We start from the raw sequence: 21,525 nt of genomic DNA, 5'->3' as shown, positions 1-21,525 counted from the left end.
AGGATCATGTGACACTGAAGACTGGAGTGATGATGCTAAAAATGTAGCTTTGATCACAGGAATAAATTACATTTTAAAATATATTCAAACAGAAAACAGATATTTTAAATAGTAAAAACATTTTAAAATTGTACTGTATTTTGGATCAAATAAACGCAGGCTTGGTGAGCAGAAGAGACTTCTTTAAAAAAACATTAAAAATCTTTAAACTGGTTAAGTTTATTTTCCCTGTGCTTTATAATGGTTGAATAAATTCCAACGTGTCTTGAGGAAAAAGCATGTTGTGTGAACAATGGAAGTTCAAAATGAAATGGATATCATTACTTCTGGACTTGCACCGTAGCTGTTGGTATTAAACAGCCAGGCGAAGCTCTTTGTTGAGCAGCAGCAACAGTGTTCAGGCATCAGGCAGATGGAGCAGATACAGGCGCTCTGAACAGGGTGACATCATACCTTTACAATCTGAAGGCGCGGCCGCCGGTATCACGTCAGCTCGAGCAGAAGAGTAACCCCCCTCTTTGATACTTTACCAATTAAGGTTCTCGCATTAAGACCAGAGAGGACAGAAGGAGGCAGAAACGACTAAGGGGTGTCACTAGTGGTTTTTTCTCGAGCTCAGCTAGCAAGCCTTTTCCTCCAGGGACACTCGTCCGGTCCGGGAGGGTCGTACAGTGAGATTTCTGCACTGTGGTACAGTGAAGTTCACTCTCTGCTGCCTGTGCCACACGCAGACTCCGAAGGGATACAGCAACGAGAATTACATCAACACAAGCATCAAAATGTAAGTTTTGAAACCTCTATTCACTGCTGCGAGGCATGTTTTGTTTTGCATGAAGTGCTTTTGAGCCGGTTTTGCGTCAAATCTTAGTTCGCTTTAAAAAAAAAAAAAAAAAAAACTGACGCAGACTTTAACCACCAAACGTCTTGCATTTTCCGTAAATGTTGCTTGTAGCGGGATGGGTGTATCGCATGCAGCGTAGTGTCCGTAATTGTGCTGAATGACTGGATATCATATTCTGCGTACTTATAAATGCCCTGCATGCTTAACGACATGAGGGCGTACCTATACAATATTGAATAAGGAGAATGCTACGAAACAAGCTAATTATAATTAAAAATTAGTTGATATGAAAAGGCTTTGTAGGCTCTGTAAATGCAAATCCAAACTTTACTATTGATTTCAAATTATTAACGCAGGTCATTTACAAAAAGTGTATAAATTTAATGCTCTTCAGAAGTTTTGGCGCATCACTCTCGTAATCTAATTAAGGCCTCCTCACCAAATAAGGGAAAATATGGAAAGGTCTGCGCGCTCTTCATCCTTTGAAGTGAGAGTTGCGCGCGCCCCCCCATGCTCGAGGAAAATCTTGCACTAAACATCGCGACCTCACCTGGATGACAGTCGTGCAGTCGTGAGACAGTGAGGCTCGTGCTGCTGTACATAAAACATTAGGTTTTACAGTAAAACACGCATTTTTCTTCCTTTATAGGCGATACAAGAGCTTTATATCAGAGTCGCTATAATGTTTTGAGTTAAAAGTCTGGTTAATGTGTGTTTTCTCCAGCAGTCGTTTTGTACGTTGGTTTCAAGCACAAAGTTCAAACTGGGGTTATTTTGGTGAATTATGTCCTCCAAAATAAAATTACAGTATCATTATATTTTTGCTATAGCTGTTGGTTAAATAAGTGAGCACAATAAAACCACACTGGCGTACATTCGAGCCAGCTATGAATGAAAGCACATTTCATTTGTTCATTTGAAACGTTGGATTGCATTTGTGTAAATATAGTATTTTATTTTAAATAAATGTGTGGGTGGGGCAAGTTGTCACATTTGCATTTATATTTAGCAAGCTCCATAAAGTGTGAAGCTGCTTTTAGTAAGCCTACTCTTTTTTTCCTGGGCATCAGTGATTGAAATGTTCAGTAGATTTTTTTAAAATTATTTTTTAGTATCCAAGGCTATTTACTTGCTCCATTCAACCTGCTCTGAGGAACTTTGCTTAAGTAAAAAATGTGACAACTAGCCCTTTTCACTTGCAGTGTTTTAATGATTTGCATTTAAAATAGCGCTGTCACATCGATTCATCGCAATTAATCGCATCCAAACTAAAAGTCTGTTTACGTAATATATGTGCTTGTGCTGTGTATATATCAATACACGAACGTACATGTATATGTTTAATAAGTATTTAGATGTATATATGTATTCATATTTATATGTGACTCATATTATATATAAATATATATTACATGCATTTTTTTTTTTAAATATATATATGTATGTGTGTGTTTCTATATAAACATAAATATACTCAGCACACACACATAGGTTATGTAAACACAAACTTTTATTTTGGATGTGATTAATTATGATTAATCGATTTGACAGCATTAAAACAACTTTACTGTTTATATTATTCTGTTTGGTTTCCATGTGCACATGCAGCAGCAAAAGCCACATCCTGTTGACACACGAGTAAAACACCTTTACAAAAATACCCATGGTGCCATTCTCTCCCTCAGTGTGTAATCTGTGTTTTTCACTGGTGCAGATGAGATGCACATCAGTGTTTGTGGCTGACAGCCAGTTATGTGGGTTAACCACTATTTTCAGCATGGCTGAATCGCACCATCCTGTGCCATCTTCACTTCACTATTTTTTAAAAAATTTTGTCCTCAAATGAACCTAATGTTATAATGATTTAATTAAGGTTAAATGGATACATGTATTTTGGCTGAACTCACTACACTGAAAGCATGTTAATGACATGTATGAAATTACTCAGTGATTATTATTATTAGGGTTTCCTTCAGATAAGTTCGCTATTGTCAACAGCTGGGAGTTAACAGTTTTCTGTCATAAGGGAGACTGGGGAGTGTAACACAGTGTGCTTTTCAGCTATGTGACTCATAATATTGCCTTATTTGTCTATTACATGTTAGAGAAGAAATCTATAAAATCCCATTTTGTGCAATATTTGTGGGTCCATTAAAAGTGCACTAGAAAATTTTACAAACCATCCTGCTTGTTTAGACACATTTCTGTTTTTAAACTAAAAAAAAAAACAAAAACAGATATGTAGTTTGTGTTAACATTATACATAAAACTAAAAACTAAAAGTTTTAACATTTAACATCCATGACTGAAAATCAAATTATAAACCAGATTTTAAATGATGCTTTATTTTTACCATCAGTAAGTGTTGGGTATGGACCTGTTAGGATACTAGAAACAAAAAATCAGACTGTCATACTTCATATTTCCTGCAGGTGACGCCAAATTACAATATGGCTGCAGTGGTGCCTTGTTCTGAATGCCTGACTTGTTTGTTCTTCCTTTGTTTCTGAGCAACTGGCCTATTTACAGTTAGACTGCATTGTAGATTATAATTTCACATGGGATTTGAGAACAATAGGACATTAATGATTTGTTGACTGGAAAAAAAACAATGAGACAGAAAGTTACACAAGGACAATGAATACCAAGTTATGAATGAAGTTGGGGATTTTGAGTGTGACGTGATTTAAACCTAATGGTTTTATAAGTTGTGAGACTGTAATGAAAGCTTAATACCTGGTCTGAGTCTTATCTTATGCTTTCTCAAAAATACCAGGCCTTGCCTGAGCCTAAATTTGAATGAGACAGAGAATAAGGGCAGAGTTATGTGGTTATGTACAAGTTTTATGATGGGGGCGGGGAATTGGAGAGGGGGTCGGGGGCATCGGTGGCTCATTACATGAAGGGCATTCCACAGATTCTCCTGGAGAGACAAACGCTGAAAAAAAAGCTCTGAAGGGAAACATTCTTTTTGGACTGCGTCCTCACATACTGTTTTGGCTCATTTGCCTTATTTAGTCAAATGTGGGATTAATGCAGTTCTAAAATTTTTCTGTTTTGTGGCTTGGAGAGGATGGAGATCCTGCCAAGATTTGTATATGTACACCTTGGGTATTCAAGCACATTCTTTAGACATATTTTCAACTTTCTTACTCATCTACTGTGAATTTGCACTTTAAGCTGTTTGGATACCTTATTCAACAGCAGTTCATAATTTGATAATTGGTGGTATTACGTCAACACATTAAAATTGCAAAGTAGAACATTTGCTTAGATTTACCCCTTAGTGTTGATAAATGCATAAAGTGAAACACCATTTAAGTATTCATATTTTTATACATATGACAAAACAGTAGATTAACAGCGCTTTAAATGTTGTGTAACACAAATGAATTAATTGAAATCGCTTTTTCACCTCAGACGAGGTATACTTGGAATATTGATTTTGGACGATGTTTCGTGTCATTTTTTTTTCATGCAAACGCAACATGCACACTAGACATTGCGTAATATCCCGTGAATGCTGCATCATGTGAGCTGTTTTCAGACCGATTGTCGAACGTCCAGCTTAAACGATTAAATGAATGACACAATGACATACTTTCATTCAGCAACTTCTTAAAACCTGAACAAGTTTTACAGATCAACTGTTTAAAAATGCCCACGTACTTGAGAAACACAACTGTAATTAAACGCATGTGTATTTTAGCCTGATTTCAGTCAAATCTCTGTTTTCCCTTCCAGTCACATAACTTTGGAAAGAAGAGCACACAAATTGTACAATTCCACAAGACTCCACCCAAAAAGCGAGACAGCGAATTAGTGCAGGAGACCCGAGTCGATAAAAATGAGTCAACACACACGCCCCCACCAGTCGAGCGCCGCCGCCGCTCCCCTATCCAACGCTTCTCTCTCCCCGGACAAGGACGCAGACATGCCCGCTACAGAGAAAGATCTCGCCGAGGACGCGCCATGGAAGAAGATCCAGCAGAACACATTCACGCGTTGGTGCAACGAGCATCTGAAATGTGTCAATAAGCGCATAGCGAACCTGCAGACGGACCTGAGCGATGGGCTCCGGCTGATCGCGCTTCTGGAGGTGCTCAGCCAGAAGAAGATGTTCCGCAAGTACAACCAGCGCCCCACGTTCAGACAGATGCAGCTGGAGAACGTCTCCGTGGCTCTGGAGTTCCTCGACAGGGAAAACATCAAGCTGGTGTCTATAGGTATGTTCTGATTTTAATCGTTCCACTTTATTAAATATAGTCTCAGTGTGTTTTTGGAATCTAGTCCTCTGTTTGTACCACCCGAATTTTGTGTGTTAAACAGGGCATGAAATTTCAGGAAGGCCACAAAATAACGGGAAAGAATGATGGAAATAAAGGCCTCTGTGGCCACGGGTTGTTTTGTGTACAGTTGCAGCATTGCTACAAGTTGCACGTGGACTTTTTGTAACTTGTTGCTCGCGCAGATGGTTGTGAAAATATGTTCCTTTAATCGTCTTTGCACTTGAGAATCTGACAAAGAAGTGAGGGAACCACAGGCGCTCCATTCAACTGTTGTAAGTCCAGCCCCGAATGTCGTAAAGCAACAGCAGACACCGTGGCGAGTAGTTTAGGGTGGTTTAACCCTAGTTTGAGTGCTGAATGAGGCAAAACTGAATCGGTGCACCAAAACTACTTCTTGTTGTTAAATATTGATGCTCGAGGGCGAAAAGGGTGGAAAACTGTGCTGTTGCTCCTAATGGGAATGTTCACTCAAGTTTTAATTTTTGGCTTTTTTTTGTCAGTGTCTCTAATTTTAATTCAGTGAACAGTGAATCAGTGAACATGTTGTTCACCGGTGGCGCAAAGTAGAAAAATCGATCCAAGACACGCCTTCCTCTCATGAGGAGCACAGCTGTCTTCATCAAAATTTAAGATGGTTGTTTGGGTGTCAACGTTTTAACGGAGGAATTAGAACATCATGTTGCACAACATTGCTTGTTAGAGATGTTGAGACACGGTTCCTTCATTCAGCGCTGGTTGTGATTGATGGCTGACTAACACAGTGACACGCCCTCCAGTTTATGGTTTATTTCAGGCACTAGCGCTGCAGAGTTGATCTGTATTGGATCATCAGTTCTTTGAATGCTTTTGATACTGAATTAGATTTTGAAGTGTGTTTACGTGTAGTTTCACCCAGCAGATACAGCCTGCTTTATTTATTTATTTTTAAATTCGGTTGGTGGAATTGTGCAAATACAAAGTCATTCACTTTTCTACTTCTAATTGAAGTTCATTCGTACAAGATTGCATTTTAGCATTTCCCCTTTATTACAACAAAAAATTGCTCAGCAAATTTCGAGAAAAGCTGGGTTATTGTAAAGTAAAATAACCATATAATAAAATATCCCATAAAATATTCCTTTTTGATTTAATGACAGCTCCGTGCGTTACGGTTTTACACAAACTTGTGAATTTTGTGTTTTCCTGCTTGATTTGAGAAGAGAATCTTGAGCTTCAGTGGAGCAAGGTCTACTGAAAGTCACATGTTCAGTATTACAAATTTGCATCTTCGATTCATGTTCTAGAAATAGTGCAGTTTCTTTAGTTTAACTTAATTTTCTGCCATTTTTCATAATTTGGCCTAAAAGGTTTTTGCCAATTTCCAAGTTTAAAATGGCTTTTGAACTCCAAGGTTTTTGGTCCCGGTGGACTATTCTGCCTTTAGTGTTTTAGTATAATTTGTTCTTTACAGGAAGCCCATGCTTTCATCAGCAATGGCACGACCCAATGGCTATAGGGTTTTGTTCTTAATGGGAGAGATTCCCAACAGTGCCCGGAGGGCATAAATAAACATCCTCTTAGATGTTGCAATCAAGGATTATTCAGCAATTTCTCAATATTTGTACTTGGAAACACCTTCATCCCTTACTGTTAATGAGCAAACAGTTTTGCAAGACTCAGAGTTGCTCACCAACAGGTGTAGTTGTACTTTATAATGGCATCTCACAGCCTCTGAAGCGTTTTCTTTACCATGCGAGTTATTTGCATCCTTAGGAATTTAATATCCTTATTGGCAGGGCATTTTGTGTTTTTTTCTAGTCATTGCTGTGTTTTTTAGTAACTGGGACTGTTTGTATCGTTGATAATGTGATTGCCTGGCAGTAAGAACACCAAAACATAAACGTGCAGAGATGACTAAATATGTACTTGTGTGTGAGCATGTATAACGGTGGTATGCGTGTTCCCCTGTCATGACAGGCCTCATATTTTACCTGTCTATACGAATATAAAGCTGCCTTGCAATGTTTGAAAGAGCATGACAGCGCTGTATCTCCGTCTTCATCTGGGTGGGGCTCATAAAAGCGCTTTCAAGTGTGGAGCCTAGGGACGCTCTAATCGGTTTCTTCATCTGGCGTGTTAGTACATAAATGTGCTGTATCAAAACATGATCTTGATCCGCACAGCCCTTTTAAACATATTTAGAATTAAGAATAATTAATGCTGTTCAACAAAAGTTGTTCGGTGTCTTGTGCGGTAATGCTTCAGTATGGAGTCAGAACAATGAGTTTGAATATAATTGTCTTTGAGCTTCTCAAAGTGAGTTGCATGTCAAGACTTGATTCTGTTAAGTATATGCCTATAGGTGCAGAATAGACTGACTTTATTAAACATTTGTGGCCTGTTGTGTAATGACTTAGAGTCTCTGAAATGAGTTTTGTTCTGATCACTTATCTTGAGTTTGTTGCCAGGTTCAAGTCTTTCCTGTTCGTATTTAATTATTCTCACTTTAGAACACTTAGCTTTTCAGTGTTTTTGTCGAAAGCAGCAGTTTTAAGCATAATTTTCTTCAAAAACGAAAACATTTTATTTGTAAATAGAGTTGTAGAGCTAAATGGAGAGGAACATAATTATTTAACAGGTCCGTGGCTAAGGGAGGCTTCTTGATGTTCATGTGCTTTATTGGCAAATGGCAGGATTTCCTGTTCATTTGGGCGATAGTCCTGTGGCAATGGAGCGCAGCAGTGGGGCACTTTTTCAACTGCCTTTGTTGCGGAAGTATTTTTCCCATTCATTTTCTTCATGGGGATTAAAAAAAAAAGTGAACAAAGTTCTAAGACGTGAACCAAACCAACCAGCTCTGAAATGAATCTCAATGTTAGACCTTGATTTGAAGCCGTTTTCTGAATTCGACTGTTCTTAACATCTTTTATAGTTTAGTCTTTTTATGAATTGTATTTGAATCAAAACCTGATGTAAAATATGCCCAGTTCTTCACATATTGTCCTTTAAATTATATAAAAAAATAAAACACAATATATTTGGAATTTAATGGGAGCTGTTTAAGTACACGAGTGTCTAGTAGGACGTCTGGCTTAAGTGTCATGGGAGTTGGATGCTGAGCTCTTTTATAGTGACAGGTGGACTCTCTTTAGGGTTGTAGGTAGTTCTATGCTAGACGTTAAAAATCTGTTGTGAAAGGGATTTTACTTATGAGTGCTCTTGAATGGCACTTTCACGTCACTGCAGCTGCTTTAAATGCGAGTAAAATTCAGGTTGGCATGAACTGTAGTACACTGGGTGTACTTGGACCAGCAAAATAAGTGGCATGTGTGCAAGTGTGCGTGATTGTGTACCCTCACACCCTTCACCACACTGGAAAGCACCCTGTGGCAAGTCTCGCAACCCAACCTCCATGTGGTTTTACCGTTTTTTGTTTGTATTGTCAGTGCTCTTTTACTTGGCCACACTTGAATCTCCAAATCTCTGTGTAAATGGAAGAATTAGGTGATTTTTGCACTTGAATGACACTTTGTGACTCAGATGTTGAAGTTCCACTTTACTGTAAAACAAAAGAAGGTTTTTTTAAGGTCCTTGCCACCCTACTAGAGAGCACCACTGCATCAAAACCACATGAAGACATCTGCCACGCGCTCTATATTCTTCGAAAAGCCTCACGACTGCAAACCAAGACAGACAAATATGTAGGTAGGTAGACCGGATAAGTAGGAACGCAACCTGGAGAGGAGACGGTGAATCAAGGTGAATAAAATGGAATGTGGCTAGGCAATTGATGAAAGGGGGGAAACCTCTGCTGCAGTTTTTTTTTTTTTTTTTTCTCCTCCTCCTTTTTGGAGATAAGAAGTTGAATTTGGCTGGAGTTGTTGAGATAATGCAAAGAAATGGTGTGTTTTGCAATATTTTTAGATGGAGGATATGAATTATTTATTTTGGGTGAAGAGAGGTGGGTCAAAGGGAGATGGATTGCAAATAAGAGAAGTGCAAGTGGGATCGAGAAAGGGCGGATGGTGGTGGGGGTGTTTCTAATGGGTGTAATTGCATGGAACTTCCTTGATTTATCAGTGAGTCACCAATTTTTCTTTTTTTGCATGTTGATATAAGATGACTTTCAATGGGAGATCGTAGGGGTGATTCATGCTTGATGGTTTCAGGAAAAGAATCCAGCACAATTTGCACTTATCAGATTGTCCCTAGGCATTTATCTCCACCCTTACTTAAGAGCAGAGATTTACGTATGCGGTCACACTGGCAGAGCTGCTGATGAATGGAAATCACCAAACACCGCTTTAGGCTGGCATTGTATGCCTGTATATGATATATAGATATATGGATTGTGTGCTCTATAAGCTTTGACGTAATCCAAATCATATTTTTAATATGGACAGATGCTCTCCTGGCCTCTTTTTCTGAGGTGAAGTTGATGGAACTGGTTTCCGTCCAGCCTCTACACAACTGAGCCAAATGACAATCCAGCTCTGTCAATATGGGGTTTTACAAAAGCACTACCACAGCAGTTTTCTGCTCTAGTCAGTTTTCCCTCCCTCACTTCTTCCCTTCCTTTCTCTGCCTCCTCCTGTTCCCTCCCTCTCGCAGCTGTAATCAGAAACCCCTGTGCAAGGGAATGGGTGGCCTGCCAGGATCAAGTTTGCTTCTGCCCTTTTAAGGCTAAAAAACCAAGGGGAACATTTCCAGAGAGAGAGTGAGTGAGAAAGAGGGCGGAAAGGAGGGAGGGACATTTGGAAGTCATAGAAAGTAAAAGAAAAGGAAGTTTTCTTGCAGAGTTCATGCTCTTAAAATGCATGTATTGGATGTGCTCGGTTTTGAAAACCAAAGCCGGGATGAACAGAACTCGACATTTCTATGCCACATGTTCCTCATTAAGACCTTAACAGTTGTTTTCATGCTTTAAGTTCTTCAAACTGCAGATGTTTGAGATAAAGAAACACGCCAACTAGCACTAGTGTCATTGCGGGCGGCCAATGTGGTGAAAGTTTATCATGGCATTACAATGAAATGTAACATTGAGTCACATATAATGTTATATCTGAGAAAGTACAGGTACCCTAGTTAAAAAAAAAAAAAAAAAAAAAAAAAGTTATCGCTTAAAGATTGCGTAAGTGTTTTTTTTTTTTTTTTTTTTCATAATCTGTTTTATATATTGTAAACTATTCATCAGTGCACAATAAATATATATTATATAATATAATATAATATAATATAATATATGTAAATCATCCGAATGCTGACAGGCCATTGATGTATGGTTTGTTAGGATAGGACAATATTTTGCTGAGATTGGGACTATTTGATTATGGAATCTGATTGTGCAAAAATGTCAAAATACTGAGAAAATCCTTTAAAGTTGTCCAAATTAAGTTCTTGATGCATATTACTAATAAAAATTTAAGTTTTGATATTTCCGGTAGTATGCATCTTCATGGAACTTGATCTTTACTTAATATTCTAATGATTTTTGGCATAAAAGAAAAGTCAATAATTTTGACCAATGCAATGTATTTTTGGCTATTGTTATAAATTTCTCCAATCACATAGTTTGCTTACGGTCTTCCAATTTACTGCAAGCTATTTTTCAGATCTGCCTCCATCCAATTATCAACTGATGCCCAGGACCAAGTCCCGCCCTATTACTTATTATTATTATTATTATTATTATTATTATTATTATTATTATGATTATTATTATTATGATTATTATTATTATGATTATTATTATTATGATTATTATTATTATTATTATTATTATTATTATTATTATTATTATTATTATCCCCCCCAATAATTTGTTTTATTCAGAAGTATGTCACCACAAGGAAGAAATTCAAATGACTTCCATTTAAAGAGATAGTTCATCCAAAAAAAATCAATTTGTCCTGTTTGAGTAAACTAGCATTCCAAACTTTGATTTTTCCTTTTGCGGAACACAAATATTTTAAACAACACTGTGGTCCAAACAACATTCTCTTCCAGTTTTTGAACTAAACAAACATGTTTTTTTGTTTTTTTTTTAAACATCATATTTTGTGTTCCACAGAGGAAAGAGATGTCTCCGTAGACTAGAGAAACAGAAGGGGGGTCAGCCCTGTCAACTTTTCCATGTCTCTGATTGCATTTGTGTGTAGACGTCCTGACCATGATGATAAGACCTTTTTGGAATGTGTGCAATTTCCTCAATCCTCGTCTACGGCCGTGTACAAACATGAAACCCCCACTGCTGGAAAATGACCTCAACTTTGTGAATGAAAAGTTATATGGCTCATTATCAAGCTAAAATATGTGACATTTTCTTATGAAATGTATGTCGGGGACGAACACTCCTCCTTATCCTCAGCATTCTTCAGACATCTGCAGTGTGTTATGTTGTCTGACGGTGTGGGGTCAAGGGTGAGGGCTGATGTCAGAGTGGCTGAGGTTATTTGGCAGGTCCAGACAGAGGGTGAGTCATGGGAATGAATCGGTGCTCTGATCCACTATATGATGACTCAGCACTCCAACATGGCTCAGACAGGAAGGCCACGACTCCCCAACCCATTCTCCGTCACTCCCTGTCCAAGTCCATGGTTGTGTCCGAAAGCTTGGCAAGCGGTACAGGGAGGCAGAAACATAACAAAGGACATCTGAGTCCTCCCAAATGATGCCTTCATTTGATTGGCTTCATATTGTTGCATTTAACCTACAATTATTTTTATGTGGTCAGTGGTTGGTGGGGAAAAAAATGGTTTCTAATGGAGCGGTTTAAATTAATCTGAGTGCGTTATGACTCAAATAAGCATTATGGTCTCCAAATATTTGCTTTGGTTATCTCTAAATCTCTAAATTTGTGTTGGATCATCAGACATGATGTCATGATGCTTTCATGCAGAAAACATCAAGTTTAGTTATCAAGTGACTGGTCAGAAATGTGGCTTCCTTGGGTTTCGAACACAGGCTATCTCTGTCCTTTGTATATTTTGTCTTTGACTGTTTTAGCCCCAGTCTTTTTTTTTTTTTTTTTTTTTTTTTTTTTTTTTTGGTTCTGCCCCTCACTTCTCAGTCTCCCTTGATTTATCTTCTCTTACTCACTGCCAGTGTTCTCTCTCGAACGTGAGATTCATGTTTTGGGAATTTGATAGAGAGCTGTGACTACAAATGTCCTTAAAAGGAATGAGTGTGCTGTGTGTGTTTCCTGCAGTGTGTGGTGGGAATGCTGCAGCAACACAGATTCCTGTCATGTTTCATATGTTTGCCATTGTGTGCAGTGCGTCACCGGGCTTGTATCCCCCTCCGACCCCCACACACCGCATATAGACATGGTTCCGGATAGTCGAGTGGTTGTTCATGAACCAACTAATTGGTTAGTGAGGTCAACAATTTAATTTTTTGGTTTGTTTTCTTTAATATTTTTAGCAAGGGAACTATTAGGGTTTTAAGACTTGTATGGCTTAATGTAACATGAATGATATCTCTTACTGAAATATGTAGTAGAGAACTAATGAAAGATTTGCATTATATAAAAAAAACACCGTGTTTTATACATATTTTGGACTTTTGGACTAGCAGCTACTGGCACTACCTGTTGCTGTTTTTACCGCAGCACAACTCTGAAAATAAAATAGTGATACAGTGACAACAGCTATTGAAAGAGCTTACAGGTTGCGATGAATATAAGTATAGGCTTAAACCAAATGCGATACCATAGATTTTCCGCGTCATGACCAGCGTTGGCATGTTTACTTCCTGTCAGGATGGCACCTAGCGTTTCTTGTTTCTGTCGTTTGTAAGCTCTGTCAGTAGCTGTGGTCTACTAAAAGCCTTAAAGGTGTCAGGGCTGAAGTGGAGAGAACAAAGACGCTGGTCTTTAAGATGTTTTATTCATCCACAGGCATCTTCCCATTCTTTTCTCCTCTTATCACTAGGAACAGCAGTGACGACTTGCATCGCTTCTCTTTTTGGTCTCCGACTAAAAATTACGACCAAAAGCCGCACAATGTGGCTTGTGTTACGGTAAAAATAGCAACGATTAAAGCTAGTAGCTCACAGAGTGCAGCCATTTACATTAAGCCGCACAAGTCTTAAAATCTGGGGTTCCCTTTAAAGCGGGATTTGAGACTGATCTGTCAGATGAATTTTAGTTTTCTGTAAGTTTGTCAGCTCTCTCAAAGATTTTTTTTTAAATTAATCATCTTACCTTATGATCGTACAGAAATACTAAAACATTCTTCTGAAAATGTTTTCGTTTTCTGTTCTTATACGCTTCATTTAAGAGTTTCTAAAACAAAGAACGCAGTCTATGTGAACGCCTCCTAAAAATACTTTTGATCAATGTGGTACATGACTCTAAATCAGCCTAATTACATAGGGCTCATGCTGACTAGTAGACTCTTCGCTCAAACATCCTACCCCCATCCCAAATGCACCCCTAAAAGTTGTCTTGAAACTTCAGCTCACATTACACTTTTACTCATTCATCAGATTCTCAGGAACCATAAACCACAGCATGCTTTTCTGTCTGTGAGGGTGGGACGTTGGGGGGGAGATGAATAAGATGGCATGAATTTTAAATGCACGCCCACTTAATCCCAATTCCATTGAGCATTAAGGTTTTTCCTGTGACTTTAGCCATATGAAATGAGCTGGATTTTAAGAAATGTCAAAAGCAGATCAAGTCCCAAGGCCCTAAAGGCCAAAAATAAATGCTGCATGACACAAATAACACTGGATCATTTTAATTGCACAGCCCTCAGGATGTCTATGTAAGCCTTGCCCTGCTTTGAGTTGATGGTAAAGTCCGCCTCCTAATACCTTAAACAAGTGCCAACAAGATTGCATGTAATAACACATTTCCTTCTATCTTTTTGTTATTTCTCTGTCCTCTCTTTACTGCCATAACCGTGAATCAGACTGTAATAGTCAGCCGTCATAGTCCGCACTATTGTATTATGCTGACCTGGGTTTGTTTCTAATATTTCACTCGGTTTTTTCGCCTTCTGTACCCTTGGGGATGCACCAGAGTCACAAAGTTACACTTGAGCTGACTCTGGAAGAGTTTGGTGATACTTAAACTTCCCCTTCCAGCATTAACCATAATGGCACTTCTTTATGGCTTCATAAATTTCCATATTATTGCTTCGATGCTGAAAGACATGCCCAGTGTGTTTGGTCTGTGAATAAAGGGATCAGAAAGGGTTCAACAGCACCTTCACCAGAAGCCAAGATGAATTCCAGCAGACTCTGGGGGCTCATGGTTTGTAAACCGCACCGGGAGACCAGAACTAGAGAAAAATGCGAATGTATTATTTTACATGGCCAAACAAGCGCTGTTGGATAACTGGAACGGGTCAGGAGGGGGATAAAATGTTATGTGAGATCTCATAATATACAGTGCATTCATTTTGAGTCTATTTATGAACTGTTCAAATGCTTTCTTTCCTCCTTGAGGCAATGATTTACTCATAGATTGAGTTGTGTTAGGGTTTTAAAGGGGTAGTTTACACACAAAATTAAAACAGCCATTTATCTTGTGTTGTGAAAGTCTTGTTTCTTCAACCTTGATGATTTGGAAACTTAATTGTAAAAATAATCTGTATGAATTGTGTAGTTTAATCCAAGTGTTCACAGTTTTTTTTGTTTTTTTTTTTTTTTTTTTTTTTTTTTTTTTTAAATGTGACCCTGGCCTGCAAGTCATTTTGTCGTTTTGAAACTGAGATCCCATTTCCCATTTTTGATATTGGGATTTTTACATCATCTGAAAGCTAAATAAAGCTTTTCATTGATGTATGGTTTTGTTAGAATAGGATAATATTTGGTTGAGATTTTTTGAAAATCTGGAATCTGAGGGTGCAAAAAAAAAAAAAAAAAATGAAAAAGATAAGAAAATGTGTTTTGGTATTTATGGTAGGAGGTTTACAAAATATCTTCATGGAACATTATCTTTACTTAATAGCCTAATGATTTTGGCATAAAAGAAAAATCAATAATTTTGACCTATACAATGTATTGTTACATTTTGAAATTATTAAGATTAATAAATGCTGAAACAAAGGGTGTCACTTTGGCTATGAACTACCAAATCAGTGTGTTTCAGTTTAGACCACATGTTAAATTACTACTGGTAGCACACATTGTTAACTGGATTGTATCAAAACCCCACCCTTTTGTCCCTTGCAAGGTTAACTGCATCCTCAGTGGAGCATGTGTCAGTTAAAACAGGAAGTTGCACTGAGTTGTGCTGCCCTGCCCAAGTCCTCCCCAGGGTCATGTGTGCGCCATCAAAGAACATTTATCCACATTATCCTCAAACATGTCTTTGTTCTGTCTTAAAATGCCTTTTACATGGTCTCATGGTCATGTTCTGTCTGTGCTTTGAAATTTTGTGTCTCGCTCTTCTGTATCTCAGGGCGCGTGTACGAGCCTATAACCACATTTCGGATGGGCGTATGCTCTTGTTAAAGAGAGATGGCAAGGGAAAGGGAAGTGTGAAAGTGTTGTATGAGGGCGTAGATCAGATCTTGATGTCGACACAGGGTGGAGCGACCAGAGGAGGAGATGGGGTTTACATTTATTTACATCTTTTTATGAATAGATCAAGAGCAGAACAAATAATAAAAGGCTATCAGACTTTGTCTGGCTGTCAGATTTCAAATTGAAATTCTGTACTGAAATGATTCCCATCTAGATTTAATCCACAAATGTCTCCTTTGATTATCATCTGCACTCTGAATCTGAAGTCTTGCCAGCTTTTAAGTCTGAATGATTCAAATGTGCAGTGCGAGATACAAGTGCTTCATTGTTTTGGTGACTATTTGTACAATGGTCTGCATGATATTGCACCATCTTGTGCCGAGTGATAAAAGGATTTGTTCCAGCTTTACTTATACAGATGCCCTCAGAAGATAAAAATCTTACTCCCAATGTGTTTTGGCAAACTGTGTAACTCTTCTCTCTGTCTCTTTGTTTACAGATAGTAAGGCCATAGTGGATGGGAACCTGAAGCTGATTCTGGGTCTGATATGGACTCTTATTCTCCATTATTCCATCTCCATGCCCATGTGGGACGAGGAAGAAGAGACCGAAGAAAGCAAGCAGAAGACGCCCAAACAGAGGCTGCTCGGATGGATCCAGAACAAGCTGCCCGAGCTGCCCATCACCAACTTCAGTCGGGATTGGCAGTCAGGAAAAGCCCTTGGTGCTTTGGTGGACAGTTGTGCTCCAGGTAAAAGATCTGAGATGGCATTTGGGGGGATTGAGAGATTCTTAAATTTGGTATTCCTATTTGTCACAGTCAGACTACCTGAATGATGTAATCATGATTAGTAGACTTGAATATGTCCACCTTTTTCTTTGAGGAAGTAAGCCTATGGGTGAGACTTTGTTCATTTGCCAAACAACGTGCAGTAAGTGGTAAAACTGTTTGTGCTACAAACCAGTGTGTTCATAATTAAGATAATACATTAAAATAACATGGTATGACACAACCATAACTTTGTTGCCTCGCCATGGACAAACCATTCAAGGTATTAAAAATAATTTAGCAATTTTGCGTCCCCAATGTCTTGATCATGTTGACAGAGTTTGATGACAATCAGTTGGAAATCCTAGGAGGAGTATTGTAAAATTTGCAGCATCAAGCAGCAAAACGAGCTGTTTTGTACAGCTAAAAATGAGACCGGAAGCCAAACCCTTAAAATTTACAAATCAAAAAAAAAAAAATACAAATCAAAAAAGGTGGATACATTTTATTTAATTTTATTTTATTACTATTCGAAGAGGTCCCCACATGGTTTTTAGTAATAAATTCATTTAATCAGTTTTCAGCTGATTAGTTAACCTTACTTAACCGCAATTTTTTTTTTTTTGTTTTATTTTTTTTTCTTCTCTCCATGCTGTCAATAGCAAGACCAGCAAGTGTTACAAAACTAGTCTGGCACAGTCTTTATAAAACAAAACAATGACAAATATATGTATATTTGTTTTCTTTTTTGTTTGCAGGTCTTTGTCCAGACTGGGATTCCTGGGACCAGACCAAGCCTGTGGACAATGCCAGGGAGGCCATGCAGCAGGCTGATGACTGGCTTGGTGTTCCTCAGGTGCTTTATCTCAATTTATTCATCGCTTGCCTTTTCATTAACTCCTGAATAATCCGAGAACAGAATGTTCTAGAGCCGCTACCTGGCATGTTTCTAATTCAGTGCAGCAGCCATGGGTTTTGTGGTTTCATCATGATCTGAATTGGAAAGGAAGCGAATGAAAAAAAAAAAAAAAAAAACTTAAGTCTTTGTCACGCCACATGCCATTTTCACCTTGGTCAAAACTGTACAGTTGCAGTATGCGATCTCACCATAGTATTACAGTAGTGCTTATGAGCTCGTATTTTTTGAAAGACTAGACAAATGAGGAACTGATTCAAAATCACTCTTTTCTCTGCTGATATAACGAAACTACCTAGTGGGGTTTCTTTGTCACGGCGCGTGCTGATGGTGTGCCAAAGCTGGCATGTTGCGTGCCGTCGGTTATGCATGTGGTTAGATGTTTCCGTCCCCAGGGCTGATGTTACTATGACACAGACTTGTCAATTTGTATGTAACAAACTTCCCGTTGCTATGTGGGCATGCCTTCGAGACATATTGCACGATGACAACTCATTTTAAACCTTTTTACAAATCAAATTTGCATGCCTTGCCTTTTTTTTTTTTTTTTTTTTTTTTATCAGGTGATCACTCCAGAAGAAATCGTTGATCCCAATGTGGACGAGCACTCTGTTATGACTTACCTGTCCCAGTTCCCCAAAGCCAAACTCAAGCCTGGTGCCCCACTGCGGCCCAAACTCAACCCCAAAAAGGCCCGTGCCTATGGACCAGGTAAACCATGACTAGTTGCATATTGCAGTTTTATTTCCTTTTTTTTGCTTTTATTTTAGTTATGTCTGAAACTGATCATTTTAAAGGGGCCGTACACTGCCTTTTTTATTTTGTACTGTTGTCTGGGGTCCCCTTATAGTGTTAAGATTTTTACATCAAAGCCATAATTTAGAAGTAATAGGCTATTTTTGGTTCTGTTTTGACCCCCCTGATCAGAACACTTGTTTTTGTTTTTTTTTTTTTTTTTTTTTTTTTTTGAATTGGCGAATTGTGGACTCTGAAGTAAACACCCACTACTATGATTGGCTAATAGCTGTGCATGTTTGACAGCCTACATTCCTCATAGATGGTGTGATTTACGTCATAAATGCATAAATACTCAGTACATATCAAACAGACAAAGCAATAGTGACCACATAATAAAAAGCGCTTGCATATTGCAACATGACTGTCAGATCCAAAACCGTTGGCACAGCATCGTCTTTTAGTTTACATTTTTCTGAAAATCCTGCGTCAAATTGTGCCTTGTTTGTAAACGAATCTACGCCAAAATGAAGTGAACGAATGACCAAGGTCTTACTGATGTGGTCTGAAAAGTTATTAAATTCATCCTCTCTTTCCTAATGTTGGGATCCGAAGGAAGCCAATGCAATGACTGTTTTTCCGCAACTTGTTACTGTCATTGTCTTGTTGTAATTGGAGCCATCTTTAGCATTTGGTTTTACCTCATGGATTTTGTTCTGTGCCTTGTAGGTATTGAGCCCACAGGTAATGTTGTGATGAAGAAGGCAGTGTTCACTGTTGAGACCATCAGCGCTGGTCAGGGCGAGGTTCTGGTTTACGTGGAGGACCCAGCTGGTCACCGTGAGGAGGCCAAAGTTACAGCCAACAATGACAAGAACCGCACCTACTCAGTATTCTACGTACCAAAAGTCACTGGACAACACAAGGTGCCCAGAAGTGTTTACCTAAAAAAGATAAAATGCAAAAAAATAAACAAATTGTGATATTTGAAATAAGTGAAAATAAGCCTTGTCTGGTTTTTAATAGAACCATGTCTGTTTTCCTAGGTGACAGTGCTGTTTGCAGGGCAACACATCTCCAAGAGCCCATTTGAGGTGGATGTGGGAATGGCTCAGGGAGACTCCAGCAAGGTCACTGCCCAGGGCCCAGGACTTGAGCCTGCTGGCAACATTGCCAACAAGACCACATACTTTGATGTCTACACAGCTGGTACTTGTCCTCAGTATATCATACGTTATGCTTATTTTAGTTGTAGATGATGATGCTTTAAAAATAAAATCAAATAAGCTTTTTATTTTTGTGTTTAGCTAAATAAAGATAGAAGTAGACAAAATAAACATTTTAGTTTATTTTATCTAAACGAGCAACGTTCATGCAAAATAAGCATTTTAGTTTTTGTTTAATATTTGTGACCCTGGACCACAAAATCAATCTTAAGTAGCACGGGTATATTTGTAGCAATAGCCAAAAATACATTGTATGGGTCAAAATTATTATATACAATATATAAATAATTTTTTATTTATTTTTTTTGTAACTTCCTATTATAAATATATCAAACCTTCATTTTTGATTGGTAATGTGCATTGCTAAGAACTTCATCTGGAACCTTTTTTTTTTTTTTTTTTTTTTTCCCAACCTCAGATTCCTGATATTCAAGAAGTTGTATCTCAGCCAAATATTGTCCTATCCTAAAAACCATCAACAAATAGCTTATTTATTTAGCTTTTAGTTGATGTATAAATCTCAATTAAAAAAAGAAAAATACCCTTATGACTGGTTTTCTGGTCCAGGGTTACATTTCATTATATAAGAAATTAATAACATGTACAGGCAAAATAGGCTTTTTTTTATTATTATTTATTTTTATTAAATAAGAGATTTTTCTCTTTCAGGTGCTGGAGTAGGAGAGGTTGAGGTGGTCATTATGGACCCTAGTGGTAAGAAGGGCACTGTTGAATGCAGTGTTGAGGATAAGGGCAACAGCAGCTACCGATGCACCTACAAGCCCACTCAGGAAGGCCAGCACACCATCTATGTCACCTTCGCTGGCGGGCAGATCTCCAAGAGCCCTTACACTGTCCATGTGGGAGAGGGTAAGAGCCAGAGTAGGACTAAATGTTAAATATATTGTGTGTAAGACAGGAAAGGGAAGTAGGTGAGAGGGATATACACAGGATTGTAATGAGGCATGGAAAGGCCATTACCGCTGAGTAGTATGTATAAAACTTCTTGAGATAAGAGTTTAGGTTTCTGTTATCTGTCATGCTGCATGCCTTTTTGTCTGCGTTGCTTTTTCTTGCTGTCTTTTTTTCCCTCTGTTTTTCTTCACTGGCAATTGTGTCTCTCCTTTTGAAGGACGGGTGTCATCCACTGGTATCTCTCCTTTTCTCTTTGGATCGGCCTCCTTTTGGCTTTTGATGTCATTTCCTGTTTCCTTGGATATGTCTTGGGTACTTGACCTACTGCTTTTCTATCAATTTCCTGTTTTCATTTTCCCCTCAAACGTTTACTTTATAAAGTGCCAATGAAATTACATGACATCATTTTGGACAGCTGATTATACTGAGCAGAGAACGTTTAACTGCCCATATAAGTGCTAATAGATATCAGTTTCTCAAGAGACGTGTGTAGACAATGTTATCCATGGCCATGTAAGCCTAGCAAAATTCCTGTGACTCAGTAATGTGTGGCGCGGTAGTCAAACGGAACATTAAAAATAGCGTTTTATTATCAGACAGCTTTTCCACCAGTATTATCCAGCACTGTACAGTCATTCTTACCACTTCCTCTTGTACGGCTGCTTGGATCAAGACAAAGAAAGATACGATTTTACGGCATGAACGGAGCCGAGTATCTCCCTCCCAGTATGCTCAGTGTTTTCCTGCCTGCTTTTTTTGAGGAACTGAGTTGCAATACAAGTTTAGCTTTATTTCTAAAATGATAGAAGTCATAAATTTCAGCTTGTTCCTCAGTTTGTAAATACAAGGCATGTTTACAGTAATGCGGTGTACAGTTGAAAGTGTCAATGCGTTGCATTGAAATATTAAACGTACATTTTTCTAGCACCTAAATAACTCTTCACAGACAGTTAGCATGGATCAGTCCTCTAAAGCCCACAAAAAAGCTATTAATCCAATAATTTTAGCAAGGATAAGGTTTGGAAGCCCTTTTCTGCCTCATAAAAAAATTGTGACACTAATTCTAAATTGTGACTTCAACATTCACAGTTCTGAAGGCACATGGTTAACTACATATTTGTACTGACTTGGTTATCTGTTCTCACCAGCCTGTAATCCAAGCCTGTGTAAAGCCAAGGGCCGTGGTCTGCAGCCTAAAGGCTTGAGGATCAAAGAGACTGCGGAGTTTAAGGTTTACACCAAAGGAGCTGGCACTGGAGACCTGAAAGTCACCATCAAAGGACCCAGTGAGTGGATGCCGTACTCGTATTCACACGTTCACAGTGCCAGAGCCCTCTCTGTATTAATTTGCAGTACAGATGTGTTATGAACTAGTTATC

At 38.4% G+C, this 21,525-nt stretch overlaps 1 protein-coding gene across 1 annotated transcript in view; it reads left to right on the top strand.

Annotated features, from left to right (window-relative positions):
* Positions 1 to 539: 539 nt before the first annotated feature.
* flna (filamin A, alpha (actin binding protein 280)) overlaps positions 540 to 21,525 on the top strand; it is a 42,286-nt gene continuing 21,300 nt past the window's right edge. The window contains 9 exon segments of the mRNA XM_051096686.1: positions 540 to 781; positions 4,586 to 5,067; positions 16,085 to 16,336; positions 17,113 to 17,210; positions 17,834 to 17,981; positions 18,735 to 18,931; positions 19,052 to 19,214; positions 19,901 to 20,101; positions 21,295 to 21,432. Of these exon segments, the coding sequence (XP_050952643.1) occupies positions 4,689 to 5,067; positions 16,085 to 16,336; positions 17,113 to 17,210; positions 17,834 to 17,981; positions 18,735 to 18,931; positions 19,052 to 19,214; positions 19,901 to 20,101; positions 21,295 to 21,432 (1,576 nt within the window). The 5' untranslated portion in view covers positions 540 to 781; positions 4,586 to 4,688.

This window comes from Labeo rohita, chromosome 23 (assembly GCF_022985175.1).
Source record: "Labeo rohita strain BAU-BD-2019 chromosome 23, IGBB_LRoh.1.0, whole genome shotgun sequence".
NCBI classification, from domain to species: domain Eukaryota; kingdom Metazoa; phylum Chordata; class Actinopteri; order Cypriniformes; family Cyprinidae; genus Labeo; species Labeo rohita.
Note: the sequence above shows the minus strand (reverse complement) of the source record. Positions and strands in the feature narration are given on the sequence as shown.